Here is a 26,890-nt window from a genome sequence, read left to right as displayed (position 1 = left end):
TGTGTATAATTATAACTAACTGCTATATTTTAACTATAATTATGAACAAGTTATATATCTAATGTCTTTAACTTCTAAAACTAAATCATTTAAACAAATCTATTATTACGTTTAGACTTAAATGCAGTTTATTTATTTTCTAACATTTAACTAATTCAGCTTCTCAAAAAAAAAAAGAGAACCACGTAAATTCTGCTAAAATTTGTCTTGAACCTATAAACTAATTTTTTTTTTTGAATAATTTACATTATACTACACTAAAAAACTCAAATAAACTATGCTCAATTTAGAAATTAACACAGTTTTCTCACCTGTTGAAGGTTCTGCTTCTGAAGACTGATCCTTGCCTCGATGCAGCTCTTGGTCTCGGTGAACGCCTTCCTCTGGACCAATTCTGCTGACCACCTCGCCATAAGACACACCACGTAAGCGCATGAATACATTATGACGTCAGCTAACAACTGTGTGATGTCATGATGTTAAATCAACTGCGTGATGTCATAATGTTAAATTATATCGGGTTTAAGTAAATATTTTTGTAGTAGAAGTTTTTGAATACTAAGAAAAATATAAACTCTTAAGCTAGAATTTTTTTTTGTAAAATTTTTTGTAAAGTTCTGTTATGCAATTTTTAAGATGTTAGTTTTTCTTTCAATACCTTTCTTTACAAAAAAACTTGACATTCAAGCTATGTTACTAGTAAGCAAAAAATGTAGTTAATAAATGCGTTAGCTCATTTACTTCGTAGAAAAAAATATACTCGACTTTTTTACTTACAAATTTTATGAACTAGGAAATAAAAATTAGCAGTGGTACTAAGTAAAATTAAGAAGGACTAAATTAATAGAACAAACTAGTAACTAACCTAGTTTTTTTTTGTAAGATTTTCTCTTTGTTTAAGTGAAAAAGTTTGTTTAATTTTCTGATATAATTTTCATGTATATAACTTATATCTAACTGTAACATGAAACTGTTTGAGAACAAACATGAAAGTTTCAATACTAATATTTGCTTACTATTTACAAATACAAGTAGTAAATATAGAAATTGGGAAAAAAAATGTTATATTTTAACGTTGCAGCTCACACAATACAATAAACTTTAAAGGTGCTGCTTTCATAATTTTACACAAACAACTAATGACAACTTCGAAAGTAGTACATATTTAAATAAATCACTGTACATTTCAATGCATATTTGAAAAATGCTTGTGTAAGTGCATGTGTGTACTTTAAAGTAAAATTAAGCTTTCATAAAAAAGTATTAAAAAAAGCAAACATTTTTTAAATAACATTTTTAACTTAAATATATAAGTATGTGAAGTAATGTTTGTATATACACTATTTAGATACTTTATCGAGTTAAAAATAAAAGAACTCGCAAATGGAAGGAACATAAAAGTATTTTAAAATGTTAAAATTAAGTTCAGAGCTTGATTAAAGTTTTAAGCTGATAAACGAATATTTGTAATGATGTAAAATAGTTGTTCAAAATAGAACAAAATGAACTTGAATTAAGTTTACAAGACGTTCAAGGTTAAAAGAAAAACAATAAACATACTTAAAAATAAAAGTTTAATTTTTCACTATTTTGACAAGATAAGTAACTTTTAGAATTTTTACAAGATTTACAAGACAGTTCACCTTTTACACGAAGTTACTTAATTTTGTTTGAACATGAGTTGTTTGTATACTTTTTATCTCTGTAAGCTATTTTTAGAGTTTACTGATAAAAATTCAGCGTTTTTCACAGCAATGTTGAACAAACTGTTGTAAAAAATGTTTGCAATACACTTTAGTTTTTGTTAAACATATGTGTACTTCATAATTATTTTAAAGTTATTGAAGCTTGCCTCCATGTAAACTCAAAAAAAAAAAAACAAGAGTTTACATTTATATACAATACAAAATAATTCAAGATTTTTTTTTGTGTGATCAAAGTGGAAAATAACAGAAAGTATTGTTTATCAGATTTAAAAATACACGTATTAGATAGCTCTTTTAACTTTATGTAATACATCGAATATTATATCTTTAATCTTAATATAAGAAAATTATAAACAAAATGTCTCTTTAAATTATGAGTTCAACTTATAATAAGCGTATTCCTAATTAAATGCATTTACATTTTAAAGTAACTCGTTGATTTCGAACAATATTTGCTTGATTTGCCGCATAAGCTATTTTCATTTAATCTATCAGCTCTGAACTACATTAAAATATCCCAGATTAGAATATTTCACTAGATGAAACAGCTGATTGTGAAATATTTTATTATGATTGGCCATATAAGTAAACTACTAATGAATATCTATCCTAATAAACTAATTTTAGAATCCTCATACAAACCTGCTGATTATGCACTACTTTGTTGGGATGGGCCATGTAAGACACAGTCAGATGAGCAGTAATGAGAAGTAGACATGTGACCACTAGGTGGCTAATTGGGATCGGCATCATTGTGAAGAGAATGTAAATTGTGAAGATCGTCAGCCACGCCATATATGAAGAACTGGAAATTTGAAAAGTTTTAAGAGTATTTACATTAACTAAAAATTATTTAAAAAATTAAACAAAAAGTGTGAAAACAAATTTATTTCTAATTATTTAAAGAACTTGCAAAAAAATATTTTTTTTTAATTTATAAGCCATGAAATATCAAATAGGACAAAACTTAAGTACAACAGAAAATATTTTATTTTGGTGTATAAACACATATATTTAAAGTAAAGAGAACAAATATAGTTAGAAAATATTTAGCATTATTAAATATTGAGAATTAAAAATTTTATAAAATTACATCAAGTAATGTAAATAACTGTCAAACTTTCCCCACAACAGCCTGATATAATGTAATACAAGGAGAAAAAATATTTTAACTAGTATAAATATGTAATTTTACAAGTTCTATTTTAGTATTTAAAAATTTTCAGTTAAATTACTATGTAGAAAAAATATAATTTTAGATACTATTTAAAATACTATAGAGAAACTTAAACTTATTAAGCTAAATGAGAGAAAAACGTATCATTAAACTATTCTATAAATAAAAAGCATTGGAATTTTATTAATAGTTTTTACAGCGTTACAATTTTTTTTTGTTTATCAGATGTTAAGCTGGTAGAAAATTTAAATAAACTGTTTTATAAACTTTTAGAATTAAGAAAATTGTTAACAAGTATATATTTTTTTGTAACTGTAATAAAACCGTATGAAAATTTTTGCTTATCTTTATCTGTATTTTATAATATTTTTCTGTTTTCAATTTGTACATTTGTTAGTAAATGCCATTTCACATTAAATGGAGTTTAAATTTTGTTTAACGTGTCACTTAAACCAAACACTTAAAGAATGGTTTTCTTTTATCTGAAATAGTTGAAGTTTTCCTGTTTTTGTTTTTTGTCTTTTTTTTAACTAAAAAGAATAATTTAAAGTCTTGATTTTTTAATAAAAATACTTAAAAATAATTTTTGTTAAAAGTGCTTAAAAGCTTTATTGAGTTTAGCTTTTGTGTAATTTGTAACTAAAACGATTAAAAGCAATTCAATAGATAATTATAAAACTGATTTACGCCAATTTAATTAGCAATATCAAAAACTACTCGAAGATATAAAACAGAGTTTTATTAAACTCAGATAAATTCCTTTTAGATTGTATGATATTTATTTTAAAGTATCGTCCATTGACTTTTTGAGCGTTTTTATTTAATTTCAAATAATATTTCGTTTGCTATTTTTATAATAATAAAAACAAGAAAAGACAAATGTTACGGTAAAATAACCTTAATTGAGATAAATAATACTTTTTCTCCATTTAAAAACAAGTAAAGAAAAGAATAAATTGTTTTAAGATTGTTTTATTAGAGTATTAATAGTGTCAAATGAGTTTATTGCCAATAGTATTTACCTTTTTAATACTACAGCGTTTTTTCAAAATACTTAAGTAAACAGTATACAGTAAAAAAACATATGTTAAGAGAATATTTTTATTTAAAATTTTTTTTTAATAATTGTTTTGCAATTAAAAAACCAACATTTGTTAAGACTTAAATGCTGTATTTTCAATACATAATATTTTTAGTTCAATGCAGAATTGATGTGTTTATCTGTAAAAATATACATTTATAAAAATAGAAAACTTTGTAAAATAACTTATAAGTCAAAATAATGAGGTCAAAATAAAAGAACAGAAGTCTTAATTAAACACTTTGTTTTTAGTGAAATGTCATGAATAATTGTGTAAAAGAACTGTGATACCTCCTTTTATCTGCTTAATTATTTAATCGATAAAACAATGAAATACTTTTTCATTTTGTTTACACTGAAACAAAAACAGATACATCTTATTTTTCAAAATAAAAACTAAACACAATATTAAACAAGATTGTTTAGTTATACACAAGAAGTTACTTTGATCTTATCAATTAAGGTTAATAATTTAAAAGCTGACCCAGTACAGATATTGACCTAATGACATAAATGTTAGATGAACAAGAAGTTTGCATCAACAAAATAAAATTTAATCCGGTATAACAATAAGCGTCTTAAATTAAACGACTTAGTTAAGTTATCAAAACTCTATCTCAATATACATTTTGTATATCTTTGAGCTTTTAAAACTGTATATAACCTCAAAAAAATGTGAATGTAATTACAAAAACGACAGTCAAGTTATTAACATTCATAAGGAAGTTTTTTATTAAAGAAGTGTTTTATTAGAGAATATCGAAGCTTGTTGAAAACTATTGAACTACTTTAAAGGTTTAAAAAGACAATCGAGCTCAAACTGAAAAACCGACATCCTTAATTTAAAAGAAAACTTACTGACCTGTGAGGTTCAACTATCGCCACCATTATGATGTTGATGACGATTAGAAACGTCATTATGACGTAAGAAACGAATTTTACCACGTGATGGCGCAACGTGTTGCATTTGAAAAACACCTGTAAAGAATTTTATCTGTTTGAATTATAAACCAAAAATTATTGATATTTTAAGTATTTTTTATATTCTGATAATAGTTTATTGATTTTTCGTCAATGCTTGTAATCAAATTTTAATAATCACAGTTTGTAGTTTATCTTCAAAAATATTACTTTGACTTTTTGTTACAACATAAGATGCAAATAATACAAACTAGTAGCATAACAATTAAACTAAAGTGGGAAACATTTCATAAGATTTTTAAGCAAATTATTTTAGGATAAGTAACTTTAAACTTCAGTATTTTGCTTGCTTAAGTGTTAGTGATTAAGAAACGTCTTGCTTTTTTTTTCGTAACTTTAATTTAATAATTTATCATCAAAAGAAAGTGTTAGTGTTGTTTAGTATAAACGTCACACATAGATATAACTGTAAAAACAAATATAAATTCAAAATTAATAACGAAAACTAAATAAACACACTTGTGAACAAATATTAGCTCAAAACGCTTTAATATTTAAAACTAAAATTCTTAGTAATAAACTCTGCTTAAAGTCAATTACTAATAGACGTAATGTTAAATCTCAAATAAACAAGAAATAAGTACAATTAAATAAACCTGCAATATAACAGACATCAACATAACAATTGCCATTCCACAAGCAAGTGACGGATTCATTGTCAATTTAGCTGGTTTGTAGTAGTAAAACACTGTAAAAAGTATATTTGTAAGTAATTTCAGTAATTAAAGTTTCATAAAACGTTTAATTACTATATTGAATGACCAAAGTATTTTAAACTACAAAAGCTTATGCAATACTAAATATAAGAAATTTATAGAAAACTAAATTGAAAAATAAGGTATAACGGTCGTTTTGATTGTTGAAGTTACAAAGGTTTGTACGTTTTAACAGAAAATTATCCCTTCTGTTTGTAGTAATTTTGCTTGCTTTGTCCTTTGCGTAGAATTAAATAACTACTTTTTAGCGACTCTTTTCTGCTCTTAAGCCTAGTAGCAATGAGATTATGAGAGTTTTAAATTGAAAAAATACCGTCAGTAAAGGGTTAAACCAGTTTAAAATATTTTTTGATCAGATAAAAAATTATAGTTTTTTTTTTGCTGTGATATATTTACATAAACTTTGTGAAAATTTGAAAACTAAGCTTATTAAAGCTTAAACGAGAATAAAAAAATTACAGTTTAATAAGTTATAAAAACTTTAGGCTTAAAAATACAAAGTACTAAAAGTTTAAAAGTAACTAAATAAGCTGTTGAACTTAGGATATTTAATCTAAATGTTTATAATTCATTTTTATTTTTAAAAGTTATATTTTTCAATTATTTTGAACAAAACGTAACTACAACCTAATAACATTTTAGAGTAACCTGCCATCTAGGTACGAACTGCCGGTATAGTACGCACCTTTTAGCCGAAAAACGCTGTGTTCAAAGTTCTTTTATTTTGTTTTGAAACTCCAACATTTAAAACAAACACTTTATAGTTTGTTTATTTAGTAACAATAATGAATAGTGCAAAAAAAATCTACTTACCAAATGATTGAAAGATAAATTTAAACATCTAAAATATTTTAGATGTTAAAACGTTTAAACATCTAAAATAAAATTTAGATAAACAAAAATAATGAACAGTGCGATTGAAATCTACATACCCCTGTGCTTTTTTAGCTTTCCGCTGTGCAAATATCTAATCATTAATTGAAATTACGCAGACGCTGTATACCGTTGTATTTATCTTGGGAAATTGCTTGTATACTTTATAGTTAAATAAATTGCTCTCAATGACGTTGAAAAGCAATAAACTGCAATAAAACAATTTTGTGACGTAATAATACAAAATTTAAAGCTGCAATAAAAGTGTTTTTTTATTAATTTCAGAACACCAAACAACTTTTATAAACAAACAGAAATAATGATTTTAAACTTTACTCTCAAAATCACATCTTGTATTTTGTACAACTAACACAATATATCACCATATTTAAGTTATTGTTAAAAAAGAGGTATATGTTTGCAAAATTTGATGCAGAACAGTTTTAAACCATCAATCACAAGTAGAACAAGTTGTAAATAGCTATTTTCTACAAGTATGACAAAACTTTATTAAACTAACTTTAATTCTGTAATAGTGTAAATTAATCAGTTTCTTAATTTAAAGCCTAAAATTAGTCAAAAGTAAATTTAGTTGTACCTGAAACACCAAAAACACCCATAACGGCCTATTTCATGCATACGTCAACTTATGAAAGAGCCAATTCAGCTCATTTCGCGGTCAAATTTACCCGCGTTTTTCAATTTAAACGATCATGCCGTTAAAATAGTTTGTATTACGAAATTCACGGAACGTTTCCAGTATAAAGGTCTGAAAGAAAGTTCCAATTTTCCGCTTTTTTTTCTTAGAAAAGCCACTTCTGTCTAAACGTGTGAACTAAAGACCTTATGAATTTAACTCAAGATGTACTTTTAAATATCAACAAAAATAAAAGTTACTTCGGTACAAAGTTTTATAATTTTCAATTGAAAGTTTATCCTTTAATATAAACTTTTAAATCAAAACATAGTTTAAAATCTGAAGTTTTGGAGTAAAATAAATAAAAAACTATCTAAAAAGGAAGGCATCATAAACAAAAGTTTGTTTTTATAGGTACAGAAGATAATAATAATACTAATTGAATGATGTTTTAAATTGAAATTTATTATTACTTTTAAACAAAAAATAGTTTTGTTGCTAAATAAGCAAAAGAGTTTTATGCTTAAAGTATAAAAAGCTCTAAATATGTTATTACTTTGACCATAAATCCAACAGTTTGATTTTTAAGATTTAAACTTTTGCATGTTGTAGCAGAAAGTTGATTTCAATGATAGAATTAATTATCGAATTATAAGTCGTTAAAGTAAAAGACGAATATTGAGTTTCATTTTGCAATATAATCGGTTTAAAATGTCTGAAATATCTTTCTCACATATTTTAAAGAACAATGTCTTGTTACATCTTCACAAGTTTCCAAAATATTTTAAGAAAAAAAAGTATTAACAAATTGATTGAACAAAAAAGTTTAACAGCCTTATTTATTTTTACCTTGTTAGTAAGTTTTAAAAACATTAAACTCTTTAATTTTAAATTTTTTTCCATGTTTAGTTTCATTTAATATTTATACAGTTTTAGTTCTGTTGTTTTAGTAAACTTATATAAACTTTGCATTGTTAGGTTGAAGACTTATACTTTTTAAATCAAGAAAAAAAAAATTCAATAAAGTATAGTAGCTTGCTTGAAAATCAATTCGTACATTAAAAATTAACATGCAAATAAAAAAGGAACATTAAAAAATAGGTACATTGAATTAGAATCCTTCAGAGTTAAAATTACCTGCATATACTAATAGGAAATACTGTGTTACACTAAAAGTATTTAAAAAATTTGGGGGAACCTTACTAATATCACAATACTAAATTTATCTTTTTTTGATGTAATTACGTTAGAATGCACCAGGCAAATCGACAAAAATAATTGAATCATAGAGGAAACATGCAAACTAGCTTCGATTTAGAAAAATATAAGTTAATTTGTCACGGAAGTTAATTTGAATTTATAGTTATTTATTGTTAAAAGGTTCGTTCGTCTATTTAGATACCGTATAAAAGTATAAAAACAACAAAATAAAATAGTTTTAATGTTTTTTTCTTCGATTAGGTATAAAATAAAATTACTTTAAATTACTTGGATAGAGAAGTTTGTATTCCACATATAATAATACCTGAATCAGGACCTGATAAATCATTTTCTGACTGGTAAATAACTATATTTCTAAGTTATAAGTTTTATTATATGTATTTTAAAAGTGTTGTCGTTAAACAGTATGCAACTTCAAAAACATTTCTAGGCTAAGGGTAATAATTCCTGATATGTTTTACTAACCTGGTAGTAATTATGCCCTTAAATTTTAAAAAGTTTGCAGTTTGAAAAATACTTACAGAGTATAAGTTTTTTAAGTATTACGATTATTTCGCGTAAAAAAACTAAATACAACTACTTTGTATAAAACCCAGATGTAAAAATAATAGCCTACTAATTAGTTTGTAAATATAAACAACTAGATACCTGATAATACAATGCATAGAAAGAATAGGATCCATGTTAGGTAGGATAGCATCTTCACGTTTGTTCTGAAGAAGTACCTCTGGTAGAGATCTTCAAAAGATGCAGAGTCGTATGAAAGACGATATTTACCTGCTTCTTTCTTTATAACGTTCCTGTGAAAATTGTTATCGTCCTATTGTGTAATGATTTTGTAGTTTTTTATACTTTTTATGATTTATTTCGTTGTTAAAATTGTCACATTTCACTTTTTGTGTATCAAATTTACTAAATAGCAACTTACAATTTAAGCATGACATGATGAGATTGTTGAAAAACATATTTTAAAGTTAAATTTTTGTCAAAACTTTAAATCTAATATCAAACCGTATATTTTTGAAACTTCTTTGAAGTATACTTTAAGTAATTAAAAGAAAATTGTACTTTTTAGAATTGCTTTTGTGACTTAGAAAACAATTTTTTTTAAGTTTTATAAAACAACTGCAGTGAGTTTTTCCAAATAGCACATAAATAAACATGGAAAACTTAAAGTTCATCAGTTTTGATTTAAAATCTTTTCTAGAAACAATTTCCCATTTTTTAGGTTTCTTTATAAAATCTAATAAAATATCTTACATCAAGCTTAATGATAACTACACTTGTAATTACTAAACTTAAGATTTTTATAACTACAAAACCAGTTGTAACGAGAAACAAATAAAAATTTAGTTTATTGAAACTAACCTTATAGTTTATAGTGTAATTTCCCAATAAATTAAACATAAAAGAAAATTAAACTTAAAAACTACACTTTAAAAACAAACATAACAATTGACAGCAAAAACAAAAAGAAATATCATAACTAAGTAAATCTAAATCTAAAAGTATAACAGTACTAATATAAATTTTGTCTAATTTGTCAGAGAATTTTAAGGAATGCTTCAATAAACTAAAAATTGATTACAATTAAAATAAGAATTTTCATTAACTTAATAAGCTTTGTTGCTGACTAAAAAAATTGGTTATCAAACATTTAAAATAGTCATAGTTTTGTCAATAGTATATTATTAAGTAAATATGATAAATTATAAATTGATAGTTTGAAATTGAATCTTATATCTAAATCAAAAAATCCCTTAGTATAAAACTAGATATTTACTTAATTTAAAACTTAACCTTTTGTAAAACTTTAAACTTTATAAACTTAAAACTTCAGTATATTTTCAGATTTAATAAATAAAGAAAGTAAACTGAAGTTTTAAAACAATCAACATATTATCACTAATTAAATAAAATATTTTTTTTGAATATTGTAACAATGTATTGGTAATCAAATCTTTACAGAAAACTTTTATAGTATCTATTTTAATAAAAATAGTTTTAACTTAAAAGTTTTAGTGTTTTTCATTAAAAAACCAGTACAGTCTTAATAATAAAGTTTTATTGAAAAGTTATTAAATTAGTGTTAACAGGAAACTTTTGTAGTGTCTATTCAGCTATAAATAGTCGTAAAATCAGCTTTGTTTCTTTAAATAAAACTATTTTAACACATTCGATCAGTACATAAAATATAGTTTTAGTGCGGTTATTAAGTATTATAACCCATATCAAATATTATAACTAAAACTTGAACGGTTTGAATGTTTTATATGTTTTCAACTAGAAACAACGAATAAAAGTTTAACCTTTTAAGTGGAATACCAATTTCAAAAACTGCAATTTTGAACTTTAATCAAAAAATTTTACAAAAGTCACATTTGCATTATGACGTTTCAAAGGTCACGATCCAATTTATTTATTGGAATTTATTAAAACAAATCACGTTGACGATAGTTTAGTGGGTCATTACAAGGCAACTAGGTCACAGACAGATGTTTAAATATTTACGATTTTTGCTTGCTTTTCAAAAATGTTTTATTGTTATCGTTGTTTTAATAAAGTGTTTGTAAGCATTTAAAAAGTTATGAGGCTTTTACCAGTCAAAACAGAATATTTTTCTGACATAAACTGTATTTTGTTGTAAAGTTTTTAAAAGTTGAATAAATAGATATTGATTTTATGTATGCTGGTTGTTGATAAAACTATAAGGTTTTTTATAGATTGTTCTTTATCTTAATTTCATATTTCTCAAAGATTCTCAAACAAATACATAGTTATGCATTTTGACCTTCAATGTTCTTGCCATGTCTCAAACAGCTAATACGAAACATTATATGATAAAGCGCTGTTGTTATTAATAGATTAGTTTTTTTTTTATTGAAAACTATTACTTACTTTATATCTTAAAAGACGAAACAATTTTTTTCTCAAAAATTTCATATTTGTTTGATATACTTATAACTTAAATTTTCATATTGTGTAGTATGTCATTTATACAGAATATAGATCTCACGGTACTTAAATTCAGAAGGAAAGTTTATACAATTTGAATAATACTTTCTTTCTCATAGAAACAAAATACTATAAAAGTAAACCAAAACTTTTCACTTTTAACTGAGCAGTTTAGATTGAAATGAAAACATCATATCCTCAAATTAGTGAAGTTTTTAACTTTTTTCTTAAGCTAATAATGAAACAACTTTTAATGCAAAAAAAAATGTTTACGTAGATTTATACTTTAATTTATAATACCTGGTATTATTTTTTAATTTTAATAAATTTTAAAAACTTAGTGATGCTATAAAGTGGTTTTACTTTCAATATTATAATATTACATTTATAATACTTTGATCTTTGTGTTTGAAATGAACATATAAAGCTGCGTTTTACTTGTTTGCCATCTTACTTACTACAGCTTGTTGTTTACTAATTCTCTAGCTAAGCTAATTTAAGATTTTCATAATTTTCTACGGAATAAAAATTGAGTTCAAAGTTTGATAAGATCGCTTCGAATGATGTCTTTTAATGACATAAAAATTTTCATTAGATAGTTAACTAATGTATATTTTAACACTTCTCAGTAATAATACTAATTTCAAATATTAACAAACCAGATTGTTGACAAATTGGCGGTGCTTTTAGGTGATTCCCCGACTTCCTCTTGGGCAGGCGGAGGCTTGGAGGTTTTGGCGGGGAAAACTTGACCCTCCGACTCCCACTTGTGAGTGATGTGGAAGTTTCCCTTCTTTTTCACCTGAGGGGATTCCGTGTGATGTCGCTGTTGGTGGTTGTCATGGCGACTTGGGGGCTTGGGCAAGTTGGGGGATTTTCCCTTGACTGATCCGAGTCTGGTCGTCACGCTCGAACGGTTTGAAGGGCTGTCGATTGGCACTGAAGTGATTTAGAATGCAAATTTAATTGTTGAATAAAAACATAGAAAAAATAATTTTCTTTAAGTTGTTGTAAAAAAACATCAAAACTTCTAATTAACATTTCACAAGTGATTTAAGTACGATTTCAATCGTTTTTGGTTTTTAACTACTTTATCGTTTGCTTAATTTGATTGCTAAACAGAAGCAATTAAGTTTGTGTATGTAAATAAACCTGTGAAAGAAATAAATATTAAGTATAGGAAAGTACTTTTAAAGTTGTGCAGTTGATTTTACAAAATTTTAAGCTGCACTTTCAGAAAAATAAATATTATATTTTATGTTTTGCCTTTAGTCGTAAAAACCACTTGTAAATCAATAAAAAACTTAAAGTTCTAACGTTGGAATTTTTTAATAAGTAAAAAACTTTTGTGATTAAACTTTACAAAGGTAAAAAGCATTCATTAACTTTACAAACTCATAAACAGTGTTTAATCATCGCAGGACAATTTTATAAGTATAAATAATTAACTTTAAAACATGTTCTAAACCTTCCCGTCAGCAGACTTAGAGAATTTTTTTTTTGTTAAAATAGAGTTAAACATATAATAGTTTTAAAACTATTCAAACAAAAGTTTTTTTGCTAAGCTAGCTTTGATTTTGTTTTTAAGGAAGCTTGAGTAACTTAAAACTGTATACTTAAGATTTTTGGAAGATGAATACAAAAAAAGTACATATTCAATGGTTTGATAAACTATGTAAACAAAAAGTTATTTTAAGAACGTAAGTAAACAACAAACAAATTGTATAACTTTTGTTTTGCTTGTATTTAAGCGCATACTGACCTAAAAACTTATATTAAAGTTTATTAGGACAAAAACTAATAAAAAACACGCTTTACAAACTTTACTAGTTTCTTACTTACGAAACTATAATTCCTTATAAAAACGAATTAAAGAAAACAGTTAAGAAAAAAGTTTAGTTGTTTAAAAAAATGCAAGTACAAGCATAACTTTTAAAACATTTTCTTAATTAAAAACATTTGCGACAATCAGCTATAAACTGTAAAAGTTTATTCAAGAATCCCAAAACAAAATTTTGTTTAAAAAGGCAAAAACTTATAAGATGTCGTTTAATGTTTTGTTATTTTTAATTGAGATTTACCACCTTTATGTTTAGAGGTTTAACAGTTCAATTAATTATAGTTTGTTTTAAAAGGTCAAATATTTAAATTAATCAAATTAGTCTGACGTTATTACAGTATGCTTATTAATTTTCTTATTTAGTATATTCATAGAAACTTTTTGTAGTATACATGCACTCAGCATATTAAACACTATTTTTAAAGTATGTTTTTATACAAGTTATAATATAAATTTTATAACTTATTGATAATAAATGTCTTATAATAGATATTAATATGTTGTCCTTATTTGTGTTTTTACGAAGTACAACTTGTTAAAATATTAATTGTATTTACTACCTTAGCGTAAAAGTTTATCATCTGTACATTATTTTTGAACAAAATTAACGGTTTAGGTATTTTTGTAACTTTTCTAAAAGATATTAAAAGTTACTTTAATAGATAAAGTGTGCTTTAAAAGTGTGCTTTAAAGTTGTATTTTTATTTTAAAGAAAATGAAGTGACATTTTATTTGACCATTAGTAATTTTATCTGTATAAATGATGTATTAATTTTATATTATTTAAGAGCGCTTACTTAATATAAAAACAAGTATGCTTTAATAAATGATTCATCACGCTTCCAAGTAAGTATAAAGTTTAAATAAAATGTTACATAATACCTAAAGCATTACATATAGAACAGAACTTATAAAATGAAAATATTTTTTACTGAGTTTAGCTAGAGTTTTATTGTACTTGCAACAAAAAAGGTTTATAATAGTCTTAAAAGTTTGAATTAGAAGAACAATTCAACTAGCAAATTACAAATATACTATTTTATAGAAAAAATTAGAAGCTAATAAACAACTTATTTATGGTTGTGAAAGAAAGTATAATAATCTGTATGTTTGAGTCAATTTGAAAATATAATTAAAAAAAAATCTTTTAATTAGTAATTTGAACCATCTTAAGAACAAAACACAAATTACACAAATAACAATTTTACCAAAGTCTTCATATAACTTCACTTTTCATAAGACTTTATATATTTAGTAAAATCTACTTTTAAGTATAAAGATACGTGTGTTTTATAAGAAAAACTATTTTGTATCAACATACACCTTCAATACAGGAAATAATCAACATTAATTTATTCTATTTTTCTCATTTTTCTTGGTAAAAAAAGCTTTGTTTGTTTATGATAATTTTCCTGGCTACAAAATCATCAGCATATCACGTATTCAATTGGTAGTATCACGTAACAATTAATTTAAGTTTGGCTTCGAAATGCCTCAAATGAATTTTTTACTTTGTTCACTTTGAAAAATTTGTTTATTACTTTTATAATAAACCTATTATGATCAAAGATTTCCGTATTATAAAAAAATATCTAAAAAGGTGTACTGTAGAAACTTAAAACAAGTTAGTTTAAAAAAGAAGACAACCAATCGTAAAATTGTATTAAGTGTGAAATACATCTGAAGACTAGTTTGTGTAAAAAAAATCTCTATACTAAGTTATCCCTAATTATTTGTATTTTTGTAAAACTTTAGTTTTTTAATTAAATGATTTGAAGAACATTATTGTTCTTTGAGATAAAAACATATAAAGCATTTTACTGTATCAAAAAAAAATTATAAAATATGGTAAAAATCCTTAACGCTAATTCATTTTTTTTTAGTTTTGATATTGATGATGCTTGTTACTTTAAAGCAAGTATGTTCACTTTAAAATGTAAAATTTTTAACTTATTAGATAAAAAATGTTCGTGTATAACACTATAATTTAGGGGAAAAAAGATAAAGTTCTATTATTGAGTTTTTTGAACAAAAAGCTTGTACATAGAGCTTTTTGTAAACTTAATTGAATTAACATTTTCAGCGAAAATTTGTTTAAAACTTTACATGTTAAATTAATTACTTCAATTGTTTAAACTTAAAGTTTTATTAATCGTTCGGAAATAACAAAACTTTTTTTTTAGTTTTATTGCTCTTTATTTGTATAAGATCTGAAATTAGTTACAAAATAGTGAATTGAAAATAAACTAAAAAAAGGTAATAAATCGATTGCTTGTTTTTAAATTTAAAAACATTGTTCAATTTTAAAACTTTAAAAATAAAAAACAAGTTTGTTGAAACTTAAAAACGTTGTTTCCATACAACTAAAAAAAAAGATAACTAATTGACGTTTTAAGTTAGTTAAGTTGTATACGCTAAAAAAAACTGCATCATTATTAGATTATTATTTAAAACAACAAAGCATAAAGTAACAAGGCAACCCTTGTAGTAAAAATAATTTAATTAATTTAATTAAACTAACATTATAAAAAATAAACATTTTGAATATTTTTTTTTTGATCTGACACATTTAAACAAAAAAATATACTGTCATTTGATGATGAACTTATTTTCTCTTTTAAAATACTAACTTGAAATTTAAGTGGTTTAGTTTCATATAAAAATAGAGAGAAACTTGTCAACTTTCGATGCAAAGCCACCGAAAGTATTTCAAAAAAAAGACTTTTACTATAAAAGTTATCATACATTTGAACCTAGTTTGACTAAAAGCTTCTTTCCAAAATTTAAAAATAAACTGTTGATTGATGGGAAAGAAACAACAGTTTTATTCAACTTAGCAAGCGAAACTCGAGTATTCGGTTTATTCAGTGAAAATTTTCAATAAAATAATAAAACAGTGTACGTATTGCATTTGAGTTATGCGAGTTGTGTGTTGATAAATAATTTATTTGTTCTATTTATCTATCCGAGTGAATAGTGTTGTAAAGAATTTTTAGAATTTTTTTTTGTAGCTTATTTAACTGGTTATCTAAAATCAATATTGCAAGTGATGTTAAGAACTTAGTCTGTCAGGTAAACAATATTTGAACATGCAGTTTTTCCTATAATTTTTTCTTTACGAAAGCTTCCTATATAAATATTTCTAACGCAAATATAACAAAGTTAACTTAATTTGAAAAAAAATTTGTAAACAAGTTATCAAATGCGGTAAACAAAACGCCACGAGGACCTGCAAAAGACCTTCAGAGCACAAATGCGGATTGCAGAAGAGCATAACTTTTCAAACTTTCAAAGGTAAAGTGCGCAACAGTTGCAATTGAATTTGAAATCTAGCTTACAGTTTAAACAAATTTAAAGTCTCACTAACGCGAATGCTTGTTGTCGTCCAGGTCCGATCTGGCCAGCTTCGGTCGAAAAAGACCCAGAAACCTGCCGGATCTCGTCTTGCTGTCTGGTCGAGGGCTTCCGACTAATTTTGTTAATGATTAGTTTTAAGTATTTTTAACTGTTTTAACAATCATTAATTAACAGCTGTCAGTTGTTGAACGCAATTCATACGCTCAACAACCAGACTGTTTATACTGAAAGATGCGACTACAACTATTTTTTTTGCTTTCATATATTATCAATTGTGGTTTAACGGGGTTTTAATGAAAACTGCTTGAGTTTCATGAGTTTGTAGTTTACACTATGAAATTAAAATAGTAAAGTAAAACAACAAACTTATGTTAGATTTTTGTTTTTCGCTGTTATTTTTATTCAAGTTGCTATTCGTTTGTGTTTCAACAACAACTTCAACTTTGTTCAGGTTTTTTCCGACCATTTTCCCGTCTTTTTTAAAGGTGACTCCGGAAAGCAAAGGACCTGTTTAGCAATATTAATCTTTAAAAAGTAAAGGATTTTGGGTTTTCTATAAATATTTAGGAAAACAAAAAGTAACATGAGTTAAATGAAATTAAGGTTAAAAAGTTTGGCATCATGTTGTTTTCATAAAAACTTTAAATATAAAAAAAATCTGTTATTAAGCTTTTGTTTAAGTTGAAAGTTTTAACATGCATTTTTATACTTTTCATGCTTTTCAGAGATACTTTTTCGCACGTTGACTGATTTTACAATGTTTTAGTTAATTTTATGTTCAAAATAATTAAGTTTTACTTCAATGAAAAGAAGTGAAATTATTTCAATGAAATAATTTCAATGAAAAGTTATGGTAATACAACGTAAAAGGTTTCAATAATAAAAAATTGTAGTTTTATTTGTTGTATATGAAAATATTTAGATTTCTTGTGGTTAATAAAATTTTTTATAACATTATACTGCCTACAAAGTAGCCAATGAAGTGTTTTATTGCATTAGAAAAAAAAAAGTAATTAAAAAACAAATTATATTGATAATAACACAACTTAAAACAAATTATAACAAATCTGAAATTTTTTAAAGTCAGTTGAGAAGCTAAAAAGTTTAACAAAATAAAGTTTAGTTATTTGCACTTCCTTTAAAAAACAACTTGTATTTTTATATAAAAAACAATACAGTTTTGCTTTTTTTAAAAATACTATAAAAAAACAATATTTAAATGCACTTAGCCATAAAATTTAAACTAAATTTTTTGATGCAATTAGTGAAACTTTTGTATAAAATATATTTGTAAACAAATCTAACTTGTTTTTAATGACAAAAAAGAGTTTTATATACCGTTATAATTTAAATACAAAAGTTTTATTCTTGGCTTCAATGCTAACTTTAAAAAACTTTTAACTTTAACGACAAACATGCGTACAGTAAAACAACACAAAACAAACTTACAACAAATGTTTTCAATTTAAGTAGCTTTTTAAACTGTTCAGTTTTATACTACTGTTTATTTTAATGTTATTGTTCACAAGTTGTAGAAAAAAAATAATATGAGCTTCTGCATTGCATATCTTATTAAGGTTGAAAAAACTATGTAGCACAAAATTCATTAAAGTATGGAAAATCAAAAGACAAAAACACAGAACTTTGACGGGTACAACAAGCTTACATTTCGTACAGACTGAAATGACAAAAACGTAAACGATTATCAAATACAATAAGAAGTATAGAAGTACGATTTCAAACCTTCGAATACTGTTTATATTGAAAATGTATAAAAGTTCTCAGACTATGGTGAAAGTTTAATTTTACTTTTCAGTTCCTACCAATGCTGTTTCTATAATTGAAAATATTTAAAATAGTTTAGTGAGTAATTTGTTGAATGTTAAGCAAAAGGTAATAAGCTGATTTAGCATGTATTAAAGTTCAAATATGTCAGTGAATGAAATTGAATATATTTTTCCTTTAAAACAAAAAAAAAATATCTCTTTCAAAATAGTTTTATCAGTCGGTTGAAGAAAGTCTGTTTTGAGTATTTAGGAGGTTAAAGTTTTGTTAATGTGTGCTTTGTTTTTATGTTTATCCAACTTAGAAAATAAATACCATATTTAGCATTAGTTTAGATTTAAAGAAATGGTCAAAGAAAAATTTGAATGCTTGAAAAAGAAAATTAAAAGAGTAAAAACAATAGAAATAAATGTTTCAATCTAGTTTATACATAGATACGTTTTATGAGAAGCTTGTGAAAATTTCTACAGAACAAGCATATCTTAAAAGTTCAATGCAATTCAATTGACTTTCAATGCAAGGGTTAAAAGTTCAGCTGCTGCGAAGTAATATAACGCAGAGATATTTATAGCCACCGTTTAAATATAGACATGCATTTATGTGCTCAATACAAATCGATAAATCAACGCTGTTTCTACTAAAAACTGTTGATAAATATTTAATCCAACCACAGCGTGCCGTTATGAATAAATATTATATTTTTGCGTGCTTTTTCAATATATTGATATAAGTTTCCTTTGGTTTTTTCAACCTTTACTTCTTCACGTGAAGGAGAGTAAAGTTGTTTTTGTACAACTGTGAAAAGCTGTTTTTGGTACAAGTATTGATTTTACCTGCTAGAATCTAAAGAAAATATGCAATATTTGTTTTTACTTATTCCCTTGATGCTGAAATGTTGCTGTTTAGGAAAAAGAAAATAGAAATCGTCGTAAATTAAAAACTAGACATAAAAAAACTTCAACTTTACCTATTAATGTCGAGGAATTTCGGAATTAGAAAAATATCATTTCTTTATTTATAAATACAATCAGGATTGTTCTTTTGATTTAAATCTTTGTAATACATGTTTTTTATTAATTCATCAAAATTACAATCTTTAAGGTCATATAACAGTGTAATCACTTCAAGATTTGCCTTGTGGTTTTTTAAACTTAACAATGTCCTTTATAAATGTACAACATTAAAAATTTCTCTTACTCAATCAAAGATGTACAACCATGAAATCTAATTGCTAACAAGGAAGTTAATTAATCAATAATCAAGTTAAATCAATATTTTGCAAATTTTATTAAAAATTTAAAAACGATGTTTTTGACACACAGCTGTCATCAAAACAGCTAAAATAAAACCACATTTACTTTCTTCTACAAAAACACAACACACACCGAAAAACCCCCTACATAGCAAACGCATGTGGCGTCACAAATGAAAGGTAAATGTTTTAATGATGAGTTTTAATTACGCGCATTACATTGCTGCTTGCTGATGATGATTTTATATTGGCAAGTTTTGAAGAAGATAATTTGTAAATTTAAATTGCGGCCTCTTTGATTTTATATACAACATTAATTGGTTTTTTAGCAGTTGCTCTAAGTTAAATCGTTTTAATAACTAAATTCGGCTGATTTTTAAAAAATTAACTAAAATATTTTTTACAATGACTATACGATTACAATGATATAAAAATAAAATTTTTTACAAATAAAAACTGCTTAAATAAAAACTATTTGAACTTTTGTTTTATTTTTTAATTGCAAACTACAAATAAATGAGATGCTTTCAGACTCATTGATAAATCACTTTGAAACGTGTTGAAATGTAGAATAAGATAGGAAGACACGAAAAAAACATAATATTTTGTTTATTGGTCGACTTTAAACTTCTAGACATTAAAATTAAACAAAGACAAAAGTTTTTTTTTAATGGTTTCTTTTTTTTATAACTTGTATTCTAATTTAAACATAACAATTTTTACTGTATGAAACTACTGGTTTGTTTAACCAAGAACTTTTACCTGTTTTTAATGATACGTCGAACGATATATTTGCAATTTGTTTGTAGATAATTTTAGCACAGTGTCTTCCATTTGTTAAAAAGTTTATTATTATACTAATTGTGTTCTTCGTAAAACTAATTTTTCACTAATAAACTACTGTAGACGTCAAAAAATTGTATTATTTAAGCAAAAGTAGTTCTAAAACTTATTTTTGATAACAAATATTAAAAGTCTATAAATTAAATATAACGAATATTCAAGACATAAAGTGTGACTGTTTACAAGTTAAGTATACACAATTAAAATAAAACTTATCGGACTTTATAAATATAAAATTAACCATTTTTTACTTACTTCTAATCAATATAAGTTATGATGTTTATGTAACTGATCTTTCAATCATAAGTAAGAAAAAATAAAACTTAAATGCAAACAAAAACTTTTTGCTCTTAGCATGCAAACACGAACAAAAAAAAGGTTACTTAAACAAGATAACAGAAATACAGGCTAGCTATAAAAACAAAATTTGCAATTATAATAAGGTTCGATATAAAGATAAATCTGTTACAATAAAAAAGAACAAAAACTGAAAACAATGTTACGTTTGTTATCTCGCGAGAAGATAAGATACATTGAAGTAACAGCTGTTGAAGGAATTGTTAATTTCAATTTAACATGAACTTAATCACTAGCACGAAATTGCGTTTTTGTTGTTGTGGCATTTTTGGATCAGGGCCAAAACTACAGACGTTATTTAAAAGTTTCTATAAAACTAGCTTTTATAAAATACTGATTACAAATGACAGCAGTAGTATTCTTATTTTCTCTATTTCTAATAGTACGTTTTTCTATATTATTTGTACAGATTATCTGTTTTAACAACAGCGAGTAATAAAAGTATTTGTAAGATTATGTTCAAATGTTCAACGAGATAAAAAAATAATTTAAATTTAAGTCTAAAGCTAGCTTAAAAAAGTAGAAAACCCCTTTTTCTTTACAATAAATCCTTTGTTTATTTTACTTAATTTGAAGGTCAAAAATAACAACCGACTTTTACGTCGTACCTGGACAAAGTATTTAATTACCAACTAAATATTTAAAAGCCCCTTTGCTAAACTTAAACATCACAATTGATTTTAAAAAAATTTCTGATGTAAGTTTTACTTTGTTAAGATTGTTTTTACAAATAAACATCCATGCTTACAGTTTAGTACTTTACAGCATTTATTTTTTGTTAAATGAAAAGGCCGAAGCTGATAAAAAATTCAATTTGATGTTATTTTAATTCAAATTACCAACGCAATGTAACCGATGCAACAAAATAAAAATATTTCATTATAAAGATTGATTGTTTTTACAGGTTTTCCCGCCGGCTAGAAATTCTTTATAATTATTCCAAGGTTGTTTCATGCTGCTCAAGTGTTTGTATAACTTGTGTTTGTTTTTAAAACATTTAAAAATGTATGATATAAAAGTTCTCACAAAAGAACGTTAACATTACATAAACATAAGTTTTAATTAAGTTTAAATAAACATTAGTTAGCAAAAAAATGTATAAAAAAAATTCTTAAAATCAAATTACCAGCTTTAAAAACCTATATTACTTTAACTTATAAATATTAACTTAACAATTTTTGCACAGTTTTGAATAAAAAACAGTAATGTTTGAATTTAACTTTAACTTGAAAATTGCATACACAAGGATTTTTTTTTGTACAAAAAGTTCAAAGTTTATTTTAGCAACTTATAAATAAATTTTTGAATAAATTTTAAAAAACAAACTAAATTTACTTAACTGGTAATAACTGAAATTTATTTTCAAATCAAAATTTTGTATTTATATATTATCAAAATTTTAATTAAACGCAACCTTAGTGTATATGAGACAACTTAAACTAAAGTTAAACATTTTATCAGCATAGAAACAAAAACTACTTAATTGGAATTTTATTTATAAAATGTAAATCTAACTTACTTACCGCTGAATAAGGTTTGAAATTTACAAAAGTAAAATAAACAAGCTCAATTAACGTGTAAACTAAAAAATTAAAACGTAAAACATTATAAATAAAAAACTAAACTATAGCTTTGAACTCTATTTAGCAAATTTTTAACTCTGTTCGAAGTTCTAAACTAAACATAAAATATTAGCTTAACAAGTATTTGAACTAGAAATAAATTAAGCAGTTTTACTTACATTGCTGCTAACAACTACAAAATTTATGAAACAGTTTAAAATATAAATTTTTATTTAAGCTCACATTTGTGCAAAATTTTATACAAAAAGAACTTTTAATTGACAAATGTACTTCTAGTTTTGCTACCTTACAACTAGCACCTTCTACTACTATTGCTGCTACCAATAGATATGTAGCATCTACCAGTATTGCTGCTACCAACTGATATGTGTTATAAATTTATTTGAAATTAAACAGCAATATTCCCTTTCTTTTATCTATGGTTAATCTCTCGTTGCTACTAATACTTAGTCTGCACATATTATAAAAACTGTGAGAGTTTGTATTCTTCCTTATATAAAGTTTCTTTTTAATTTGTTTGTTTTGTTTTATTTTTAATATAAGTTAAGTACCGTAGATCCGTTTGCAGTTGCTTTAGTTTTATATGTTTAATTAAGACACATAAAAAAGCATCAAATTACGAAAATTTTATATCTTATATTCATTTTATTTTATACATTCTAAAAAAAGGTGTTTAATTTCACTAATTTAGTTTAATTTTGAATACTGTTTTTATTACAAAGTTTAAAAATATTGTTAGGTAATTAGATAATATTTCTTAAGCTACAGATCACAGTTTATTAACTCAAATTATCTTTTATGCTACCAAAAATAAAGAGAGGTTTTGCCATTATTTATTTTTACAATTTAGTTTGTCTAACTACAAACAAACATTATACGATTTATGTTTTAATGTTAAAGTTAAGCTAACTGAAGTTATTTTATTTGAGTTTTTTAGTTGACTGTTACATAACTAAACTACATTATTGTTCAAAATTTTTGCGAAACCAAAGCATATTTTATACAAAATTTAAGTAAAGTAGTGTTTGTAATATTTTTAAAACAAACTAAAATTATGTTTAATGTTTTTAATATCAAACGAATAAAAAAAAATTTACAACTTTAAACGAATAAAATAAATTTCGGTCTTTGATAAAAGCAAAAAAATTTTATTTCAACAATGTAAAAGCTTTACTGCTTATAGTAATAAAATCTTTAAACTTTTACGCGGTTTATTCTGCTTGAAAGTCAGTTTGCTTTGTGTGGTTAAAAATAAAGCAAAAGTACTTACAGTACAAACAAATACACTGAGATGGAATAACTTTACTAACAGAGTCACTTTAGACGATTGTTCAGTACTAACTCTTTTAACAAGGTAACAAGCATACATCAGTACACTATAATGAATAACTTGTGTCTTCAAGTAAGTTGCGTATATTATATCTTTGAGTATATTTTCAAAAATCATAAGGTAATAGCTTTAAAATCAGTAAAAGATAGTGGGCAGTTCATATAAGGTTAAGTTTTTAATGATTCAATGCCAACAGTGGCGACGCACGTTGTTAGGGGGTGCGAAAAAATTTTGTTAAACAATTGAATTTTTTCAAACTAAATAACTTAGATAAAGTTACTATAAGCCTTTAAACCGTTCGTAAGCAAAGTATTTCAAAAAATAACAATTTAAAAAGTTTTAAAAAATAACAATAAGTTCTTTTTTCTCCACCACACTCGATGCCCCTGGTTGCTAAGTTAAGTGACTACAAGTAGCTGCTAAAATTTTGTTGAACAAGTCGAACAGTTAAAACCTGAATTCTGATAGTTTAAGCTAATCGTTGACATAGCATTTTTAATTGAAGGAACAGCAAAGTAAAAAACATCAAAATATTTTTTTTCTTCTTTTATTATAATTTCTATTTAGTTAACTTCGACTTGTCATGATAGAGTTGAGAGTGTTTTATGCATGCTTTAACAAAACAAACTTTTTTTTTTTGTATTAATACGTATATATATGTATATCATCTTAATCCGGTATTGTTCTGTTTTAACTCGTTCGCAATTTTTTGCAAAGCTTTCAAACTTGAAAACTAGGGTTTAATCATTAATTCAAAATTATTATTTACAACTAATGTTAAAATATTACAATAGACATATAAAAAAAAACTCACGGCTTGATTCTTCATTGTTAGTAACTTGAAGTGTATTCATTTCAGACAAAAAATCACAGTTTTGGTAATTAGTAGGTTTATTTCAAAAAGTCCAGCTTCGTCAACTACATTTGGCGGGCTATTTTATCTTTTTTCGTAATGTATATTCACGACTTAAATATTTTATATGAAGTCTAAAAAAGAGTTTTGATTAAACAACAAATGCTTTGCAATTTACCTTGAAGTTTAATTTAGAATTTTTTTTAACACTTAAAGTTATAATTAATACAATAATTTTCCGACAAAAAAAGAAACTAAGTTTTTTGACTTACTAGTTAGAACAAATAATGGAAATGTGTGTAAAATTTAATTAATAAAAATAAAATGACCGCTCGATGGGTAAAAACTACTTAGCTGTAAAAAAAAGTAAAACTTTTTTTTATCTATTGCTCAAATAATAAAATTTGCATTTACTTTATCATTAAAAAAATTGTTAAATTTTCTCAAGAACAATTTTTAAAGATGTTTTTTTTTGTAATCGATATTGAATTTGATTTCAAAAAAAAGCTATTTGTGTAATTTTGACAATTTTTTTAAGAATTATTTTAGTTTAATAATAATAAAAAATCAAGCTTATATAAAAAAAAAATACTCAACTTTTAAAACATGTAACTAATTCTGAAAAACAAACATCTAAAATATATCTATATAAAAACATAAAATGCTATGATAACTTAAATTTATAAGAAAAAGTTACATAAAGAAAAAAGTACTTTATTATATTAAAACTATGTTAACGCCTTTGGCGAACTCATATTATTATTTTACAGGTGTGAAAATTCCAATGAACTCGAATATTAAAATAATTTAATTTAATATAAGTAGCTGGAATCAAATATTTATTCATTATTTTGACACTTTAGTGACAGGTGTCTGATTGTCGTCATAACAACTATATTATTGTTTCCGTGGCAACACTAAACTTTTCATGGCAAAATTTGATTTTTTTACACTAGCTTCCTTCTGTAGATATTTAATTTTTTTTAAATGTCAAGCTTGGAAAAATTTTCCGTAAATAAATTTTCGACAACCGGTAAATGCCATTGAAACTCAATTGTAAGAAATTTTTAAGTTCTTTGAAAATAGTTTTTGTAATAGTAAACTTACAAACTTTGTGAGAAAAGTTCGGTTTAAATTATATGCCTTGGTTTATTATAAGTAAAAAAGCTTTCACAATTATTGAGTTTAAAAAAAAGTTTGCTTTTTGTGTTTTTATATCAAACTAAAAATGTTTACATTTTATAAAGGTAGGTAGGTGTAAAATATGCAAGATGATACTTTTTCACGAAAAAACTTTTGCGCGAGGGAACACTTTTGCACGGGTTATTTTTTTTATGTTTCGTTTTTTTTTTACTACTATAATTGCTACCCCTAACCCTAAACCCTTGGTCGGTACATTCGTTGTATATTTGTTTTTTTTTTTGCTGTTCTTTTTTTTAATTATCATTGTTACCCGTGGTTATTTTCTTTATTTTTCTGTTTATTATTTATTCATTTTTAACTAGCACTGTTACCCCTAACCCTTGGTCTGTAACTTTGGTTTCTTTATTTTATTATTTATTTATATACTTTATTCTTTATTTAATTATCTTCGTTACCCTTAACCCTTGGTCGGTCATTTTTTTTATCAATACTTTCATTTTTCTTCTTATATTTTTACTTTCACTGTTACTCATATAACCCTTACCCTTGGGCGGATTTTTTTTTAACTCTCGTGCAAAAGTGTCTTCGTTAAAAAGTGACCCCTAGTGCAAAAGTGTTTTCATGCATATTTGACCCGTCCCCAATTTTTAGTGTTTTTTATAATTATCGTGTTAGGAAAATACATTTTACTTCAATAAGAATACTTTAATTATAATGTAGTTGCTCAATTTATGCTACCTAAGTTTTTTTTATGGAAAAAAAAAAAAAAACAACAAGTATAATAAAAATCTTTAAAACAAGTATAAACGGTTGATAAATAAAGTTAGCGAAATAAATTGTCTTTTTTTATAGTATATTTCAAAATAGGTCAACTTAAACTTATTAAAGTAGTTTTTAGTAAAATAAATCATTATGTTACATAAAAAAGTCACTAGTAAATGCATTTGCGGTTGTTAAACAGACTTTTATTATTAGAAGTTTAAACGAAACTTAATAAAACGACACGCTGACCGTCAAACTGAAAGATTATTGCAAGAAGCTAAAAATATATTCACAAAGCTTAAAGGTTTCATAGTATAACTAAAATAACATATAGAAAAAGCGTACTTTTAAAATTGATATAAAATACTGATAGTAAATTTACAAGATTGTTAAAAAATAATACCTTTAAAACTATTGTTACTTTAAAACGTAGAGGTA

At 24.7% G+C, this 26,890-nt stretch overlaps 1 protein-coding gene across 1 annotated transcript in view; it reads right to left on the bottom strand.

The window, feature by feature from the left end:
* The window catches only part of LOC145842137 (adenylate cyclase type 6-like), a 36,855-nt gene extending 12,202 nt beyond the window's left edge, over positions 1-24,653 (bottom strand). The window contains exons 1-9 of the mRNA XM_082949527.1: positions 24,509-24,653; positions 16,911-17,051; positions 16,555-16,656; positions 12,007-12,286; positions 9,041-9,192; positions 5,542-5,633; positions 4,827-4,942; positions 2,349-2,511; positions 312-461 (exon numbers count right to left, since the gene is read on the bottom strand). Coding sequence (XP_082805653.1) covers positions 312-461; positions 2,349-2,511; positions 4,827-4,942; positions 5,542-5,633; positions 9,041-9,192; positions 12,007-12,286; positions 16,555-16,656; positions 16,911-17,051; positions 24,509-24,548 — 1,236 coding nt within the window. The 5' untranslated portion in view covers positions 24,549-24,653. The remainder of the gene's footprint in view (positions 1-311; positions 462-2,348; positions 2,512-4,826; positions 4,943-5,541; positions 5,634-9,040; positions 9,193-12,006; positions 12,287-16,554; positions 16,657-16,910; positions 17,052-24,508) is intronic.
* Between the last annotated feature and the right edge of the window lie 2,237 nt (positions 24,654-26,890).

The sequence above is a fragment of the Thalia democratica genome, chromosome 8 (genome assembly GCF_965202585.1).
Source record: "Thalia democratica chromosome 8, ktThaDemo2.hap1.1, whole genome shotgun sequence".
NCBI lineage: Eukaryota > Metazoa > Chordata > Thaliacea > Salpida > Salpidae > Thalia > Thalia democratica.
Note: the sequence above shows the minus strand (reverse complement) of the source record. Positions and strands in the feature narration are given on the sequence as shown.